The sequence below is a fragment of the Myotis daubentonii genome, chromosome 5 (genome assembly GCF_963259705.1).
Source record: "Myotis daubentonii chromosome 5, mMyoDau2.1, whole genome shotgun sequence".
Classification (NCBI taxonomy): domain Eukaryota; kingdom Metazoa; phylum Chordata; class Mammalia; order Chiroptera; family Vespertilionidae; genus Myotis; species Myotis daubentonii.
Window position 1 is genome coordinate 16,023,945 of NC_081844.1, and position 16,645 is coordinate 16,040,589.

At 48.8% G+C, this 16,645-nt stretch overlaps 1 protein-coding gene across 2 annotated transcripts in view; it reads right to left on the reverse strand.

Moving 5' to 3' along the window:
* SLC39A14 (solute carrier family 39 member 14) overlaps nucleotides 1-16,645 on the reverse strand; it is a 49,370-nt gene that overhangs the window by 16,344 nt on the left and 16,381 nt on the right. For both annotated transcript variants that reach the window (XM_059696017.1, XM_059696016.1), the window contains exon 2: nucleotides 683-948. In XM_059696017.1, coding sequence (XP_059552000.1) covers nucleotides 683-934 — 252 coding nt within the window. In that variant the 5' untranslated portion in view covers nucleotides 935-948. The remainder of the gene's footprint in view (nucleotides 1-682; nucleotides 949-16,645) is intronic.

Consider the following 16,645-nt stretch of genomic DNA (forward strand, 5'->3'; position numbering starts at 1 on the left):
TTTAATGCTTCATGTCAATATCAGCTAACTTTGTTCCCATTGGCTGAGTTCCCCATCTTGACAATAAACTCTCTAAACATGACTCATTTTGTTTGGGGCAGGAGGGAGAGAGAGAATAGTGGGGACTAGCTATAGTTATAAGAAATATTCATCATGTTCTGTTAACCATGATTTGTTCTCATTTAAGAAAGCACATTCTGACCTGGCTGGAAGTTGTATGCCCCTGGACCTGGGAGATAACCCTGCATTTATTCTCCTTGCCTATCATCATGGAAAGATTAACAGCCTTGCTGCCAAGAGAAACAATGGAGTTCCGGAGGTGCCCGCCCTTTGCAACCCCCAAACCCTCTACGCCAGCTGCTTTCCCTGTGATCTGTAACCATTATACCCATTCTTATTCCTTTTGCCTACTTCCCCATGTAATCTTTGTCCTTCTACCCAATATAAGCAGCTGGCTTATGGGGGTAGGCGGTTAGAGCAGATCTTTGTGGATGACCTACTGCTCTCCCCTGGTGGCTGCTGAACTGGCTCAAGTGACGCAGGCAACGGGAAGAGCTGGCTTCTGCTGTGTCATCAAGGTTTGCCTACCCCAAGCCCCTGCCCCAGCAGCTCCGCTCCGCTCCGGTGCCTGACTGGACCGTGAGCCCTGAGAGCAGAGTGCTGGGCGAGCGGGGGGCCTCACCGTGGACAGGTTCCTCTGTCCCTGCAGGGGCTGGGTGACATTGGCCCGGCCCACTCCCACGTGCAGGTGGTTGAGCAGGGTCTTCAGCTGCTGCAGAGTGAGGCTGTCACCCTCCCCGTAGCGATGCATGAGGTCCTGCAGGAAAGAGGTGGCACTGATGGCTGGCGTCCCCGTGGACACAGCATGTGTTGCAGGAGCAGCTGTCCATAAGCTGAGTAGGGTCAGCAGGAAGCAGCCAGGGTGTAGCTTCATGGTGATCAGTAACCCTGCAAGAACAAAAAGGCAGATGAAGGTGAGGCTTAAAAACCTACCTCTCAGCCCCGGCCAGGTAGCTCAGTTAGAGCATCATCCTGAGACGCCAAGATTGTGGGTTGGATCCCCATTGAAGGCGCATACAAAAATCAACCAATGAATGCATAAACAAGTGGAACAACAAACTGATGTTTCTCTCTGTTCCTCCCTCTCCCACCCCCGTCTAGCGTCAATAAATAAAGAAGTACAATTTTAAAGTCCTTATCTTTTAAAGATACAGAAATAACCATGGATTAAATAGTATCTGGGATTTGCTTCCACATAATTAAGGAGGAGTACTGGCATGGGAGTATAGATGAGACAAGATGGGACATGAGGCCCTAACCGGTTTGGCTCAGTGGATAGAACGTCGGCCTGCGGACTCAAGGGTCCCAGGTTCGATTCCGGTCAAGGGCATGTACCTTGGTTGCGGGCACATCCCCAGTAGGGGGTGTGCAGGAAGCAGCTGATCGATGTTTCTCTCTCATCGATGTTTCTAACTCTCTGTCCCTCTCCCTTCCTCTCTGTAAAAAATCAATAAAATATATATATTTAAAAAAAAAAAAAGATGGGACATGAGTTGGTCATTGCTGAACCTAAGTGATGTGTAGATGGCAACTCATTATACTATTCAGTCTACTTTTGTATATGTTTGAAATTCTCCAAAATAAAAACCTAAAAAATTAATACTACCACTAAAAGAAAAAACAGACTGGGAAAAATACACACCATCAAACATGACAAAGGTTTACTTCTATCCTACCTAAATTAGGGTAAATGGAAAATATGCAGTCTCTCTGGTTTGTTAAGAGTACAAATGGAAACGATGGATAATGCTACTGCAACTTATTAAAATAGCAACACAGATTTTTAAAAAATATATAAAACCAAATGTTAGTGAGGCTGAACAACCAAAGAAGATGCGGCTGGTGGCTATAAAATAATGTGACTCTTGAAAAGCTATGATAACAGAAGTATTTAAATCCTCTGAATCTGCAATTCTACTTCCAGAATTTACAGTCACAAAGCAATTCAAAAACAAAAAGGCTACAGGCAGAAAGATGTGTTAGGGTGAAATTTAACGTTAAGAAGAAAAACTATGATGTAGCAGAGTTAAGAACTGAGAAGGAACAAAGAAAAATGAAAGCTTTAAGACAGTAGGACACACGATTTTTCATTTGTTAAATCATTTCCCTTCGTACAGTTATAATTTAATTAGTGAAATAAACATCAGGAAGGGAAAAGGAGGCTCCTACTTAATCCAGACCCAGGACCCAGTCACGGCAGTAGTTTCCACGCCTCCCTAACCATGAGGCCTCGCTGTGGGTCACTCCACCTCCAGCCTCTGCTTGCGACAGAGGAGCTACACAGCAGAGTGGTTCTGTGGTGGGCAGTCAGACAGACATGAGCAGAGCAAGGACGGTGGGCCAGGTACAGAAGGTCACCTGGGTGGAAAAGCCCCAGGTGCTTAGCAAGGGACAACCCATTGTAGGGGGGGACCTGCCCCGTAGGGTGACCTTTCTTCCCCCAGCATATTTGCTGGTCATGCGGTTTGGACCCCCTGACCTTTCCTCCCTAGAGATAACATCTAGACCTCAGTCATATTTTATTTAGCTCCAGGCCCAGATAAGCAACAGAACCGGCCACAGCTGTCCTCAGGACCAGCTGCACTGGATAATGACCCCCGCCCTGGTGCCGGCCAATCAGTGGAGACCACAACCCTGAAAGGACACCCCTGGAAAACTGCTGAATATGCTATTGAGATCTTCCCCTGGGGCCTCCCCATAAATCTCCACCCTCAAAACCCTTAGGACAGAGGACCCAGTGCCTCTCCCTTTCCCTGTCCCTTTCCCTTCCCTGCCCCAGGCAAGTTACCATTAGCTTCCTCACTCCCAAGCTCCAAGGGCCCTTCCTTTACCGCTGTAACTTGTTTCCTAAGCCCTTTTCTTCTAGGAATTACTTTTTCTCCCTCTGTGATTTTATAAATAAATATTCTCTTACAGTTTGGGTCTTGGCTCTGAATTTTTTCCTAGCCAGAACCCAACTACCAAGGTTGCAGAACCAAAGTTAGGTTTGACCCCACTGGCCAGACACCTAGTGCCGTTCCGGCCGCCTACGACAGCTCAGAGCAGGCCTGTTTGCACCCCGGATCTGCCCCTTACCGGCTGCGTGATCTCCGGTGAGGTATTAACCAGCGCCAACATTCTAGAAACACCCAGACCAGCGACGGCCTTTGGTGTCAGAAAGACCTAGCTTGAATTCCCGCAATACTGCTTACCCAGAGTGACCTTGGCCAAGTTACTTTGGCTCCTCTCCACACTTTGGTTCTCTCATCTATAAACTTGGTAGCGCTCATTGGGTTACTGTGAAGATTTACCGCAATGAGCTACGATAAGTCTACTGAGTGCACGGGCTTTAGAAAGCACTCAATGAAGTGTGGCTATTACTTTAAGACTTACAATTAGCAGAGTTCCTCTACTTTGACTCCTTCTCAGCTCAGACACTGAGCTGCTAACAGAAATATCCCTTTGGCTGACTTTATTTATTCCAGGCCTATGGTGCGCACATCACACAAGTCCCTGACCGCAAGCACATCTGGGACATTCCAGGCGGTATGGGGCATACACAGAATCTGAGGCACAAAGCATCACTCTTTATGGAATAAACTTTGAGTCACGCAAACGAATGGATTGGGTATCACAAAAACGGTGCTTCGTAAAAGTGTTACTTTGAGACTAACAACTCTCAAATCTCCACCAAGAACCAAAAGTTAAATTATGGTGTGCAGGGTGGATCTTAGCCCAAAATGGCTAAACCCCATTGTATGAAGAAAGCTGTTCTCCGCCTGACCACACCCGTCTGTCTAAGGGTCGACTTGGACTGTCAAAATGAAGAGCTGCGTGGACTTAGGAGAGGCAGACAGGCAGAGAGGCAGCTAGCGCTACCCGTGTGCACCTTGCTTTGCACTGATGTTCATGATTCCTGTAAGAGAATCGGGACACTTATACTAAATGAGGAGACGGGTTCAGAGATTAGGAAACGTGATCCATTGCCAGCAAATAGAGCAGTGAAGCCAGAAACTAAATTTTTCATGGAAGGAAGCCAGGTCTGAAGGACACTAAAGCCAGAGCACTCTTAACCACTATCCCTGCTGGATAGAGACACAAAAATACACACCCTGGCTCCCATGGAGACCCCCAAAATCCTGCATCCTCTGGGCAGACGGGCCCCAGCTCCTATCAGCCCAGGAAGCACCGGTGTAGAGGAACACCCAGATACGCCTCAGCAGCTGGCCTGTATTGTAGGGCTCCTTCTATAGAACAACTTCAACAAAAACAACTGTTCTACTTCAGCTATAATTCTCAAATTTATCTGTAGCAACTTCAAAACGTCAGAAAAAAAACAAATATAAAAATTTCTTCAAGCATGAATTTTAGCTCTACCTGGATTGGTATTCATGTCAAGGTCAGCATTTATTAAGTATTGGCTCTTCACTGACCCAGGGGCCATGGCAGCCTGGAGCGGGTGGGTAGATTCAGCAAGAGGAGCCTTCCTGCCTGGCCAGCACTCTGACGGAGCCCACCCCCCAGAGCCTAATAACAACGGGAGGGTAGTAAGAAGTCTGGTCCAGGCACCTGAGAGTTGCTCAAGACACTTCAAATCCAAGTGACCCCGGACTTCTGGCAGACATGAGAAGGAGAGCTTTCCGCTCCAATGCAGATTTTTCTTCCCTTTACCTACAAGTTATTCTTAGAAAAAAGGTTTCTAAAAAGAAAGAAGAGAGGCCACACACACACACAGCTCTTGGTATAGCTGGGTGGTGCAGCTGGGCAAGTCCTTGCCGTGTGGCCCAGCTGCAGGAGGAAGCCGGGTCCACTAAGGCCATGGAAATGGGCGGGCCAGTGGGCCGCTGCAGTCCCCCCAAGGAGCTGAGCCCACTGCCCTCAAGGACACCTTCCAGGAGTGGTAAGAAGAGCATGTGGGACAGGGCATCAAAGGAAGTTGGAGAGCCCTAACAGGTGTGGCTCAGTGGATAGAGCGTCGGCCTGCGGACTGAAGGGTCCCAGGTTCGATTCTGGTCAAGGGCATGTACCGTGATTTCGGGCACATCCCCAGTAGGGGGCGTGCAGGAGGCAGCTGATCGATGTTTCTCAGCGATGTTTCTGACTCTCTATCCCTCTCCCTTCCTCTCTGTAAAAAAATCAATTAAAAAAAATTTTTTTAAAGGAAGTTGGAGAGACAAAGGCTTGAGGGTGCCATTGGCTCAGAAGACCAGGCTCTCCCACTAAAGAGAAGCTGCAGTTTCCCCATTCCTTTGTTCACTCGGCTTGGGTTCAAAGAAGTCAATTATTTTAGTGCCTTAGCTCAATCCTTGGGGCTAGACCCAATCCTTGGGGGTCTGGGGCGAATAAAAGACCTATGAGGAAGCCCGACCCTCTGTGGAACTTCAGAGGTGCCCTTACCATCTTGGAGGCTCCGAAATCAGAACTGCACCTGCCCGTCACCTTCACTTGGTCTAGAAATGCCTCATCTTAGAAGCCGCACTCTGTCCTGTGGACATACCTGACTGCTGGATTCACCATGCTGCATTCTCTCTATGCCCACTCCCCTTTCAGAGGGGAACAAACATTTACTTCTCTTTGGGGTGACAAAGTAGTGACATGCCATGATACTTGGTCCAGAGGGTGGACATGGATGTGAGTAGAACAGGCAGCAGAGACCTGTGGGGCCTGGGAGCTGCTAGGCCTCAAAACACCCACTCCCTTCCCTGGCCACCAGCTGACTAGCTAGTCCACTATTCTCAGATTCCTCTGGGGCCAGGAATGACATGTGGAAGGTAAGATCAAATGCTCCAGAGACAGCCCGGCTGCTGTAGTTCAATGGTTGAGCATCGACCTATGAACCAGGAGGTCATGATTCCATTCCCTGTCAGGACATGTGCCGGGGTTGTGGGCTTGATCCCCAGTAGGGGGCATGCAAGAAGCAGCTGATCAATGATTCTCTCTCATCATTGATATTTCTATCTCTCCCTATACCTTCCTCTCTGAAATCAATAAAAACGTGTTTAAAAAAATTTTTTTAATGCTCCAGAGACAAACTTGGCTAAGGCATAACTGTTTCCAAGGCCAACTGGTAAACCACAGAAAACGGGTAAGACATGTGTTTGAAATCCTACCCAATATGTTGAGTTGGTGCCCCCTCAAAGTATGGGCTATGGGGGAGCACAATAAATTACAGCTGCTGTCTCAGGCGGCTGGGGTAGCAATCCATGCAAGGGCAGTCTGAATTGGGTCTTTTCATAGCACTTTATATAAAGTTGAGAAAAGGCTGGCTGCTACACCAAATAATGACCCTGGGGGCTGGTGGGATGGATGAGGGGTTGTAGTGAGCATGTGGGAGGAAGGGGATGCTGTAGTGATATGAATGATGTTCCCAGAGTGCTGGCCCCACTTCTGACTGGCCTCACTGAATCATCCTGAGCTTCCCCTCAACTGTCTTCATCCCTACCTGAAATCCCAAGAACATAAAAAAAGAGGTGTATAGTTACCCCTCAGTGGCTCAGTGGTTGAGTGTCAACCTATGAACCAGGAGGTCACAGTTCGGTTCCTGGTCAGGGCACATGCCCAGTTATGGACTCAATCCCCAGTAGGGGGCGAGCAGGAGGCGGCCGATCAATTATTCTCTCATCATTGATATTTCTCTTTCTCTCTCCCTTCCTCTCGGAAATCAATAAAAATGTGTGTGTGTGTGTGTGTGTGTGTGTGTGTATCTATATATTCTTTTTTTCTTTTTAAAGAGGTGTCTAGTTCTTTTACTTCCTCTCAGGACAGACAGCTGATGTCTCTGAGACACCTGTGGCCTCCTCACATTCCTCCAGGGCTGGGAGCATCAACGACACAACCAACTACTACAAGGCAGCTCCTACCCCTCTGGGGTTCTCTCCCACCAACAGCTCATCTCTGCAGACAATCAAGTAGACAGGTCTTTCTACTGTCCCACCCCACCCCATCAGAGGGCTGGGACTTGTCAACCTAACAGGACCATCTCCCCAGTGGACATTCCCAAAGGCCGATGGCTCTGAGTGAGTCCAGGGGCAACATTCCTGAGCCTCCCTGGGGAGACATCAAAAATCCCTGAAACCTGCAGGCGACGGACACAGACAGGCCTCGGGCAGAGGTGGAGGTCCCGAGGAATCAGGAACCCCGCACTCACCTCGCTGGGTTCAGGGGGTGATACTAACTCTGGGTTCAGGGGGCAGCACCAACTCTGGCAGCAGGAGGCCCATGGGCTTGGTGTGCAAAGTCCAGTTTGCAGCGACTCCACACAACTCACTGACCTCACCAGGTTTGTTTCCTCATTTTGGAAAGAGGAAAACAAACCCGCGGGGGTGTGAGTAAGGAAGTTAAAGAATGCTGAAACACTATATAAAGATAAAGATTTCTGAGGTAAGACGGAGAATTGAAATGGCATCAAAAATTTCCTTCCCCTGATAATTAACATTTGAGTAAAAAAAAAAAAATTGTATAAAAAGCAAGCAAGAAAAACAGTCACCAAGAGCAGCCAAACAAAGAGATGGGAAAACTCTGATAGAATAACTTCAAAACCACAGGCGAGGAAAGGAATGTGGAGGCATCCCGCACGGCTCACCTCCTACCCCAGTGGTCGGCAAACTGCGGCTCGCGAGCCACATGCGGCTCTTTGGCCCCTTGAGTGTGGCTTTTCCACAAAATACCACGTGCGGGCGCGCATGTACAGTGCGATTGAAACTTCGTGGCCCATGCGCAGAAGTCGATATTTTGTGGAAGAGCCACACTTAAGGGGCCAAAGAGCCGCAGTTTGCTGACCACTGTACCTAGCCTCCTAGCCCGGCTCATCTCCTAGCCTCCTTGCCAGGCCCAGGCCTGAAGCCATGGTAATGAAAGCAGACCATGAGAATTCCAACTTCTCCCAAATGGGGAGGTGGGTGGGAATGGAAAATTGCCAATGTTTCCTCCCTCAATATAGGGAGTACTGGGGAAAGCTGCTGGGAAGAACATCAAATAGGTGAAATTCAAAGAACAATGGGCTGACTCTCTGAGGGAAAGCAGGGCTCTGAGGCACATACTGAATGAACTGAGGGAAAACTGAGTTTTCCTCCGCCTCCAAGAGAAACAGAGCACGCCCCCTAAATAAGTGGGCTGAGCCACACCACGGGGGCTGTTACCCAAATCCCAGAACAGAAGACACTCCATCTCCCTCCTCACACCCACAGTCCTCGTTCATCCAGGCTACAAAACAGGTCACAAATACCCAGCTCTCAGCACTGCCTTGGTGGGGATGGAGTCAAATCTACCTCAACGTGCTGGGAAGAAAGCCATGTCTTATTTTGGAGCCAGAGTGAGAGAGCGCCAGCATGAACATGAAAAGAAAGAGCAGGCCAACCCTGCAAAAGACCAAGATGCCAACTGAAGGTGCGACCTAGCTCCCCACGACTGCCTCACAGTGCAGAGTAACTCAATCAGAATGCGATGCAATACACAGCTCGCGCACGAGATAAAAGGAGGTGCAGGCTACTCAAAAACAAGACAGTAGCCCCGAAGAATAAATTATAATGAACAGATCAAAATTCTGTCAGTAATTTCAAAGGAAAATACTGACAGAGGAAGGTTTGAGATCATCACAGTGGACGCAGAAGTTTAAGACAAACTGAAACAAATACAGTCATGTGCGGCTTAACGACAGACATACATTCTGAGAAACGTGTCATTAGGCAATTTCGTCATTGTGAACATCACAGAATGTACTAGTACTTACACAAACCTACATGGTATAGGCTACTGCTCTGTAGGGGAGGAAAAATAATTTTGGGAGAGACCCAGTTAAACTGCAGTAACTCACCCAAATAGCTGAAGCCACCACCTTAAATACCACCTTCAGGTGAAGACAGAAGAATATGTTAGAGCCCTGGCCGGGTTGCTCAGTTAGTTAGCGTCATCCCGATACGCCAAGGTTGCAGGTTGGCTCCCCAGCCAGGGCACATACAAGAAACTACCAATGAATGCATAGTTAAGTGGAACAGCAAATTGATCTCTCTCTCTCTCTCTCTCTCTCTCTCTCTCTCTCTCTCTCTCATAGATAAAAAAAATAAAAAAGATGTTGGGGGTGGGGGAGTCAATTATGGGAGTTGCCAGGCAAAGCAGAGTAAACCAGGGTAGGGTTGCTGTTAAGCAGACGCAGACGCCTTCTGCACTGATAAGAGTTCTGGAGATAAGATCATCCCCCTCTTCCGGGTATAGTGAGGGAGACACCCTTACAAATGAAGGGCTCCCTTACAAGTGTGACTGTTCTTTACAAAAGGTCACTTCTACTTGGTTTTCAGAGCTTTTCACATGTGTGCTGCTCCTTAAATTAACCAGCCTAAAATAATCCTTGTGCCAAAGAACACATTTTGGGGTGACAAATCCTCTTCCCCTACAGCTCCCAGGCTGCAAACCATACAGCATGCTATTGTACTGAACACTGTAAGCAACTGCACTGCAACGTCACGATGCTGCAACAGGAACTTTTCAGCTTATAATCTTAGGGAAGCGTCATATATGCAGTCATGCATTGAATGTAATGTCGTTATGGGGCATGTGACTGTAACAAGATCAGCACAGGGGTAGTTAATTGGTGTTCCTGTAATAGAGAACCCGAGGATGGAATAGAGGGTACATTTCAAGATAAATACAAGATTTCCCTGAAACGAAAAGAAAAAACCAGGATCTGAAGATTTAAATAATACATTGTATTCCACAAAAATGTGATGCAGACAGAATGCTCAACACAGACAGACAGTTCAGTTAAGCTACTGAACTGTAAGAGACCTTTTCAGGCATCCAGAGGAAACATTTTTTTTTTTGCACCAAAATATTTTATTACAAAAATTGTTAAACATACTAAACTTATTTTAAGTGGCAGAAAATTCAGGCTGCCCTCATCTTCCTCACAGCAACATTCAGTGTCACAAGAAAATGCAACAATGTTTACACAATTCTAAGAGAAAAGAAAATATGAACCACGGATATTATTCTCAACCAACATGAAATGCAGCTAAGTAATACATTTTTAAAAAGGAGCCCAGGAATGCAGAAACCATGATAAAGATGACTGATGGTAAGCAATAAACCCTTTAAATAAGAAATAATTTAAAAAAAACTATGGGGGCCCTGGCTGGTGTGGCTCAGTTGGTTGAGTGTAGTCCCATGGGCCAAAAGGTCGATGGTTGGCTTCCCAGTCACGGCACATGCCCAGGTTGGGGGCTCACTCCCCAGTTAGGGTGTGTGCGGGAGGCGGCCGTGCAAAGTTACTCTCTCTCACACCCTAGTTCCCCTCTCTCTCCCTCTCCCTTCTTCTCTCTCTAGAATCAATAAAAACATATTTGAAACAATTTTTTAAAAACAACTATGGGGATTATGGTTCTAGGAAAGAACCTAAATGTTATAAAAATGGACAATTTAATAATGTAATAAAAACAAGAGAAGGGAAGAAAGGAAACGAGAAAAAATGTGAAAATAGGAATGTCTTCATTTTTCATGGCAAAGAATCAATCAATAGTGTTTAAAATGGAAACAAGTAATTATAGCGATGACTCACAAGGTCTTATTTTTCTTAAATATATTTTTATTCATTTTAGAGAGAGAGGAAGGGAGAGGGAGAGAAACACAGAATAGCTGCTTCATGCCCCCTACTGGGAACCGCGCCTGCAATCAGGGCATGTACCCCAACCAGGAATCAAACCAGTGACCCTCCAGTGAACGGGGCGACACTCAACCAAGCTACACTGGCCATGGCACAAGGTCTTTTTTCCCCCCCCTAACCTTAGTGGGGTCTTTGAGGAAATAACCTCTCTTATGAAAAACACATTTCTTTAAAGCTTAATAATTCCTTTAATTTTGCTATGGTTTTTGTACCTACCTTTCTATATCTGTTTCTGAGTATGCTTGGAAGATTATCTGCTGTAATGTCTACCTAATATTAGTGATATTTCTTTTTTTTAATATATTTTATTGATTTTTTACAGAGAGGAAGGGAGAGAGACAGAAAGCCAGAAACATCGATGAGAGAGAAACATCGATCAGCCGCCTCCTGCACATCTCCCACCGGGGATGTGCCTGCAACCCAAGCACATTCCCTTGACCGGAATCGAACCTGCGACCCTTCAGTCCGCAAGCCGACGCTCTATCCACTGAGCCAAACCGGTTTCGGCTAGTGATATTTCTGAGTGATGAAATTTTGGAGTGTTTTGGTTAGTATTATTATTATTATTATTTTTTTTTACCTCAAATCACTGATGTGTCCCAATGGGTGGTGAGGGTATGGCATTATAAAAAACATGGTTGACTATTTTTATAATCAAGGAGGTAGGGAGAATTTTCTAAATATGGTACAAAACCTAGACATGGGAAAAGCAATAACTAACACAGTTAAAAACAAAAACTGCCAAGTGTTCTACAAAGATTAGTATATTCCCAGTATTGCTGGTCAACTAATGATGCAGCCATCGGTGCAAGTCCCAGCTGACCCAGGAGAATCCAGCAGTCTCACAGCTCCAGCCCAGGGCTTGTCACGATCGCCCTACAGGCTCTCTGGAGTCCAGTTCTTTGAGAAAAACTACCCATCCTGTGGACCTCCACACCCCCCTAATGAGCATGGTCAGGAGGCCACTCTCCTCCCAGACAGGCTACAACCCCTCCCAAGCACAGTGCAAATATTACAGCTTAAAAGCCAGGCCAAACAGCCCAGGATTCAATGGGCCCTTTCTCTTCCTGCCTCCTTTGGCCTCCCACCTAACTGCTCCCCAGCACACCCCAAAAGGACGTGCTCTCTTCTCCCAGGGCCCACCCTCAGAACCTCAGCCTCAAGCTTTGGCCCAGTCAATGGCCGCCCAGCGTGTGAGATTTCAGGGGCAGCACAGGAGGGCTGCCAGGGGGAGGGGGCAGGGGTGCCTAGAGACAGCAGCTCACTTACTCTCCTCATGAAACCTCATGTTGCTGGGAGGGATAGGATGAGAAAACATTAAAAAAAAAAAAATTAGTGGTGACCCAGAAGCAGGGAACAAAATTAGAACCAGCAGCCTGCTGCTCACTGACCAATATTTACTGAGCTCCCCACTGCGTGTATCAGTGCCCGTGAGAGGGAGGGCAGAGACTGGAGTCAGCCCAGGGCAGCGGCACAGACAGCAGGGATGGCTGATTTAGCCACATGCTGAGCCCCAGTGAGGACAGTAGGGGACAGAGGGAGTGCATTTGCCTGGCTGCCCTGTTCCAGCCGGAGCCTGGGCTTGACAAAGCAAAGAAGTCTTCCAAAACTAACTGCCTGCGCCAGGCAGCCCAGTGAGCAGTAGCCAGCCAAATACCCCACCCACAGCCCTCCCTCCGCCAGAGGCATGGCGAGAATCACCCTGATTCTCATCATTCATCCATCAACATTTCCCAGACACTCAGTTGCAAAATTCTGACCTGCTGTCCTTGTAAGTCCACTCCTGTTTGTCAGGCCACGGGGCCCAGCATGTGGCTTAGGAATCTTGGTACTGTGCACATCTACCACTTACATCATCCATTTGAAGCAAACTCCCTGGCTTGTTATTCAGGGTCAAATTAATAAGCAAAACATATGGTCTAGTCCAGCCATGGGCAAACTACAGCCCACGGGCCGGATCCGGCCCGTTTGAAATGAATAAAACTAAAAAAAAAAAAAAAAAAAAAAAAAAGACCGTACCCTTTTATATAATGATGTTTACTTTGAATTTATATTAGTTCACACAAACACTCCATCCATGCTTTTGTTCCGGCCCTCCAGTCCAGTTTAAGAACCCATTGTGGCCTTCGAGTCAAAAAGTTTGCCCACCCCTGGTCTAGTCGCTAAATCATGAGAGAGTATGGCAAGTTGTGCAGCCCTGGGTTCAAATGAGGGGCCTGCCACTAACTTACCATGTGACCCCGGCATAATCACACTATGAAACGTCCAACCTCCTAGGGCAGTGGTTGGCAAACTGCGGCTCGGCAAGCCACGGCTCGCGAGCCACATGCGGCTCTTTGGCCCCTTGAGTGTGGCTCTTCCACAAAATACCGACTTCTGCGCATGGGCCACGAAGTTTCAATCGCACTGTACATGCGCGCCCACACGTGGTATTTTGTGAAAGAGCCACACTCAAGGGGCCAAAGAGCCGCATGTGGCTTGCGAGCCGCAGTTTGCCAACCACTGCCCTAGGGGGGACTCTGATAAAACGGAGCTTAAAGGTACAGCGTACATGTTAGGTCTGTTCCTTTGTCTCCTGTCCTCCAAGTTCTCAAGCTGATCCCTTCACCTAAACCTGCCTATTTCAGTGGCAGCTCAACTACCCTTTCTCCCAGGAAGCCTTCTTGGCCCCCTCTCTGAACCCTCTTCTCCAACTACCGTGGACTCCTACTGGCCGCTCTCCTGCAGCGCCCCTCCAGCAGAATGCTGTTCTTTAAAGGCAAGGAGGGCCCTCCCCTCCCCTTGCTCTTCCCCGACACAGAGGGGCGAGCAGAGAATGTCTGCTGGAAGATGGGAAGCCTGGCTGGATGAGGATCAGGAGCTCAGCACCTCCTCCCACCCACAGGGATTCTAACTCTCCGGGGCCCATAGACCAACTTTAACCCTGAAGTCAGTTGTCATGACCCTTATTACTCTTCTTCTCTAGACCAGTGGTTGCCAACCTTTCCGACCTCTCGGACCACCAGTGATCCGCGGACCACCGGTTGGCGACCACTGCCCTAGACTAAATAACCTCCATTCCTTCCGTTTCACCTGTACTCATTAAACTACTAGTAAAAGCTAGCTACACCTACCAGACTTACAAACTCAGTCCAAGAGTCCATTTGTTTAGCAAACACTCATTGCCCACCAGTTTCATACCAGGAATTATGCTGGGCACTGGGGATGTGTAGTACCTGCCCTCGCAGATAAGGGAAAAACAATTCAACAAGTGACTTGCAAGAGCGATGATGACATGGGCTATGTTTTGATCAGGGTTCAGTTGGGCAATCTGAGCAGGAAGGGGATTTGTATGAGGTATTAAATGGCTTAGGAATCATCAGGAAGGCTGGAGGAAACAGACTGAGCTTCCAGGAGCTCCTCCCAAAACTCAGTGCAGAGCCGGGCTGCCAGGGAGCGGGGGCCCTGCCACCATCAGGTATGGTACAAAAAAGCGGCCCGCATAGAATTATGCTGCCCCTGCCGTGATCCACACCAGCAAAATGGATGTCCCAGAGCCCATCGGGAGGAAGGGGATGGCCACACATTTAAGACTGGGTCAAGTGCAGGCAACTGGCAGAGTCACACGTGAATTTTAGTGCAAAGATGTCTGGAAAGTACAGTTTTTGATTCTCTACTTCTAGTGGGCTGGACTAAAATGCCTTATCCCAAGTAGCATACTTGGTAGTGAAAGGAGGCACTATTCATAAACACGCCAGGACAACAGGAGTGAGCCACACGGTTTTCTTCATGGAGGTGCCTGTGAGCAAGCCCACCCACACCACCCACCACGGATCACGATGAGGCGGAGTGCAGGAAGCTACAGAGAACACAGTGGGGCGGGCAAACCTAGTGTCAGGGGTCAGGGAATGCTTGGAAACATTATTTCAGCAGAGACCCGAAGGGCGGTAAAAGTGAGCCAGGTGAAGGTGAAGGTGAGGGTGAAGGTGAAGGTGGTGGAACCAACGGCCCAGAGAGACGCAGCTGCATTTGGAAAGACCTGTGAACACACACATCTGAGAACTTAAGAGTCCAGTGTGGCAGGCAGACTCAGAGGATGCGGTAGGCACCAGGGCAGGGAAGGACCTGTTATTGGCAAGGTGCTGGACTTCGTCTGGAGGGCAGTGGGATCATTTTCAGTAGAGATATGGTCAGATTTGAGGTTTTGGCATGTCCATGTGGCTGCAGTGTGGAGAATGGCCTTGAGGTGGGTGAGCACAGAAGCCAGAATCCAAGTAGCAGGCTCTCTGGTGTCCAGATGGGAGCACGCAGCACGCAGCATGCAGCACGCAGCGTGGTCTAAAGAGCCAGGCTTCGTTCTCCAGCTTCAATGCAGCCCGGGGCCTCCCCTGCTTTTGGGGCTGCTGGCCTCACCGGTTCCCACTAAGGAACTGAATAGGCTCCTGTCGTGGCCACGAGTAGAGAAACAAGCCCCTTCACTGTCCTCATCACCCAGAGCATCAGGGTGAGTGTGAGAGGACCGACCACCCCCAGCGTCTCCTGAATCAGCCCGAGCCTCGTCTGGCTCCAGTCTCTTTCTGTAGCAGGAGAGCCATTCATAAATGCCAACTCCAACGCCTTGGCAGCAACACCCTGGGGGCAGAATCTGCCACCAAGGGCTTCTCACAAGAAGTCTCTCTATGATCCCTTCTTCCCGGAAAGGGGCAGAAGAATGCTCTGAGCCGAGCCCCAGGCTCCCCCCGGGAGGTGAGGCAGGCGCTTCCTACATGAGCCTTGATAAGACAGCACAGCAGGCAGAGGCACGCTCCGGTTCCCTGGAACAGTGAACCTCCCTCCAACAAGAGCCAGGCCCCAGGGCCGTTCCACTGATCTGCCTGCCCCGGCAGCGCGCCCCCCCCCCCACCTTGCCTGCCTCAGTGCCGCTGTGCTCCACTGCCTCCACCTTTACAACCCTCCCATCCTGAAGCCCCCACTCCTCCTCAAAGACTCTGACCACACCAGCCTCTACAGCAGAGACGCTGACTCCTGTGTCATCGTTTCTCTAAGGAAAGTGGTTCTCAAAGTGTGGTCCCTGGACCAGCAGCATCACCACCACCTGGGAACTGGGAAGTGCACATTCTCAGCCCCACCCAAACCTGCTGAATCAGAAACTGTCTTAAAAAGCCCTCCAGGTGACCACGATATACACTACTCTTGGGAAGATCAAGAGCTCTCCTTAGATCTCCAGGTTTCTTCACCAAAGCGGGCCAGAGCCACTGCTGCCAGGGGTGGCTCCTTCCGACCCAGCACTCAGCCTCTGTGCAGTTACTGCCACAGGCGCATGGCCAGGGCCCCCAGTAGAATGGCATAGGCTGTACCTTGGATTTCTCAATGACCATAAACATTATCAGCAAAGCAATGAATGAGCCCTCCTCCCATGAGAAAGAGGGTTACTGGTAAAAAGAAAGAAAACCCCCCGATTTCCAAATTGAAGTGAGAAAAGGGGTAGGAAAGGGAGGGAAATTGAGCAATGGCATTCCTGAATCATAATTCCCCCATTTTCCCGCCTCCTGCCCAAACTTCCCAAATGGCCCAAGGTCTCTGGCAGTTACCATCTGATTATTGGGGAGAAAGGCCTTCCCACTGTGGGCCTCTGTAAGTGACCAGAGCGCCCCTCTTGCTAAGATTCCCGAGAAACCACTAGAGCCGGCTGCCTCGTGCTACTCGTTCCCACTCTGTCACATCCCCTCCAACCCACCCCACCCCACTTGGATCAAAGCACTCGTCAGCTACACTCCTCTGTGATGTATGTGAAATACATACATCATAAAATAAATGTATCACTCCCCTTCACCCAACAGCAAAGATTACTTCCTCTGCCTGGCAGCCAAGGGTCCCTCCAACTAGGCTCCTACCACCTTTCCCCCTCACCTGTCATCCTCTCTCGCCTGGAATCCTGGGCTCCATCCAAAATGCCCCACTCCTGCCCCTCCC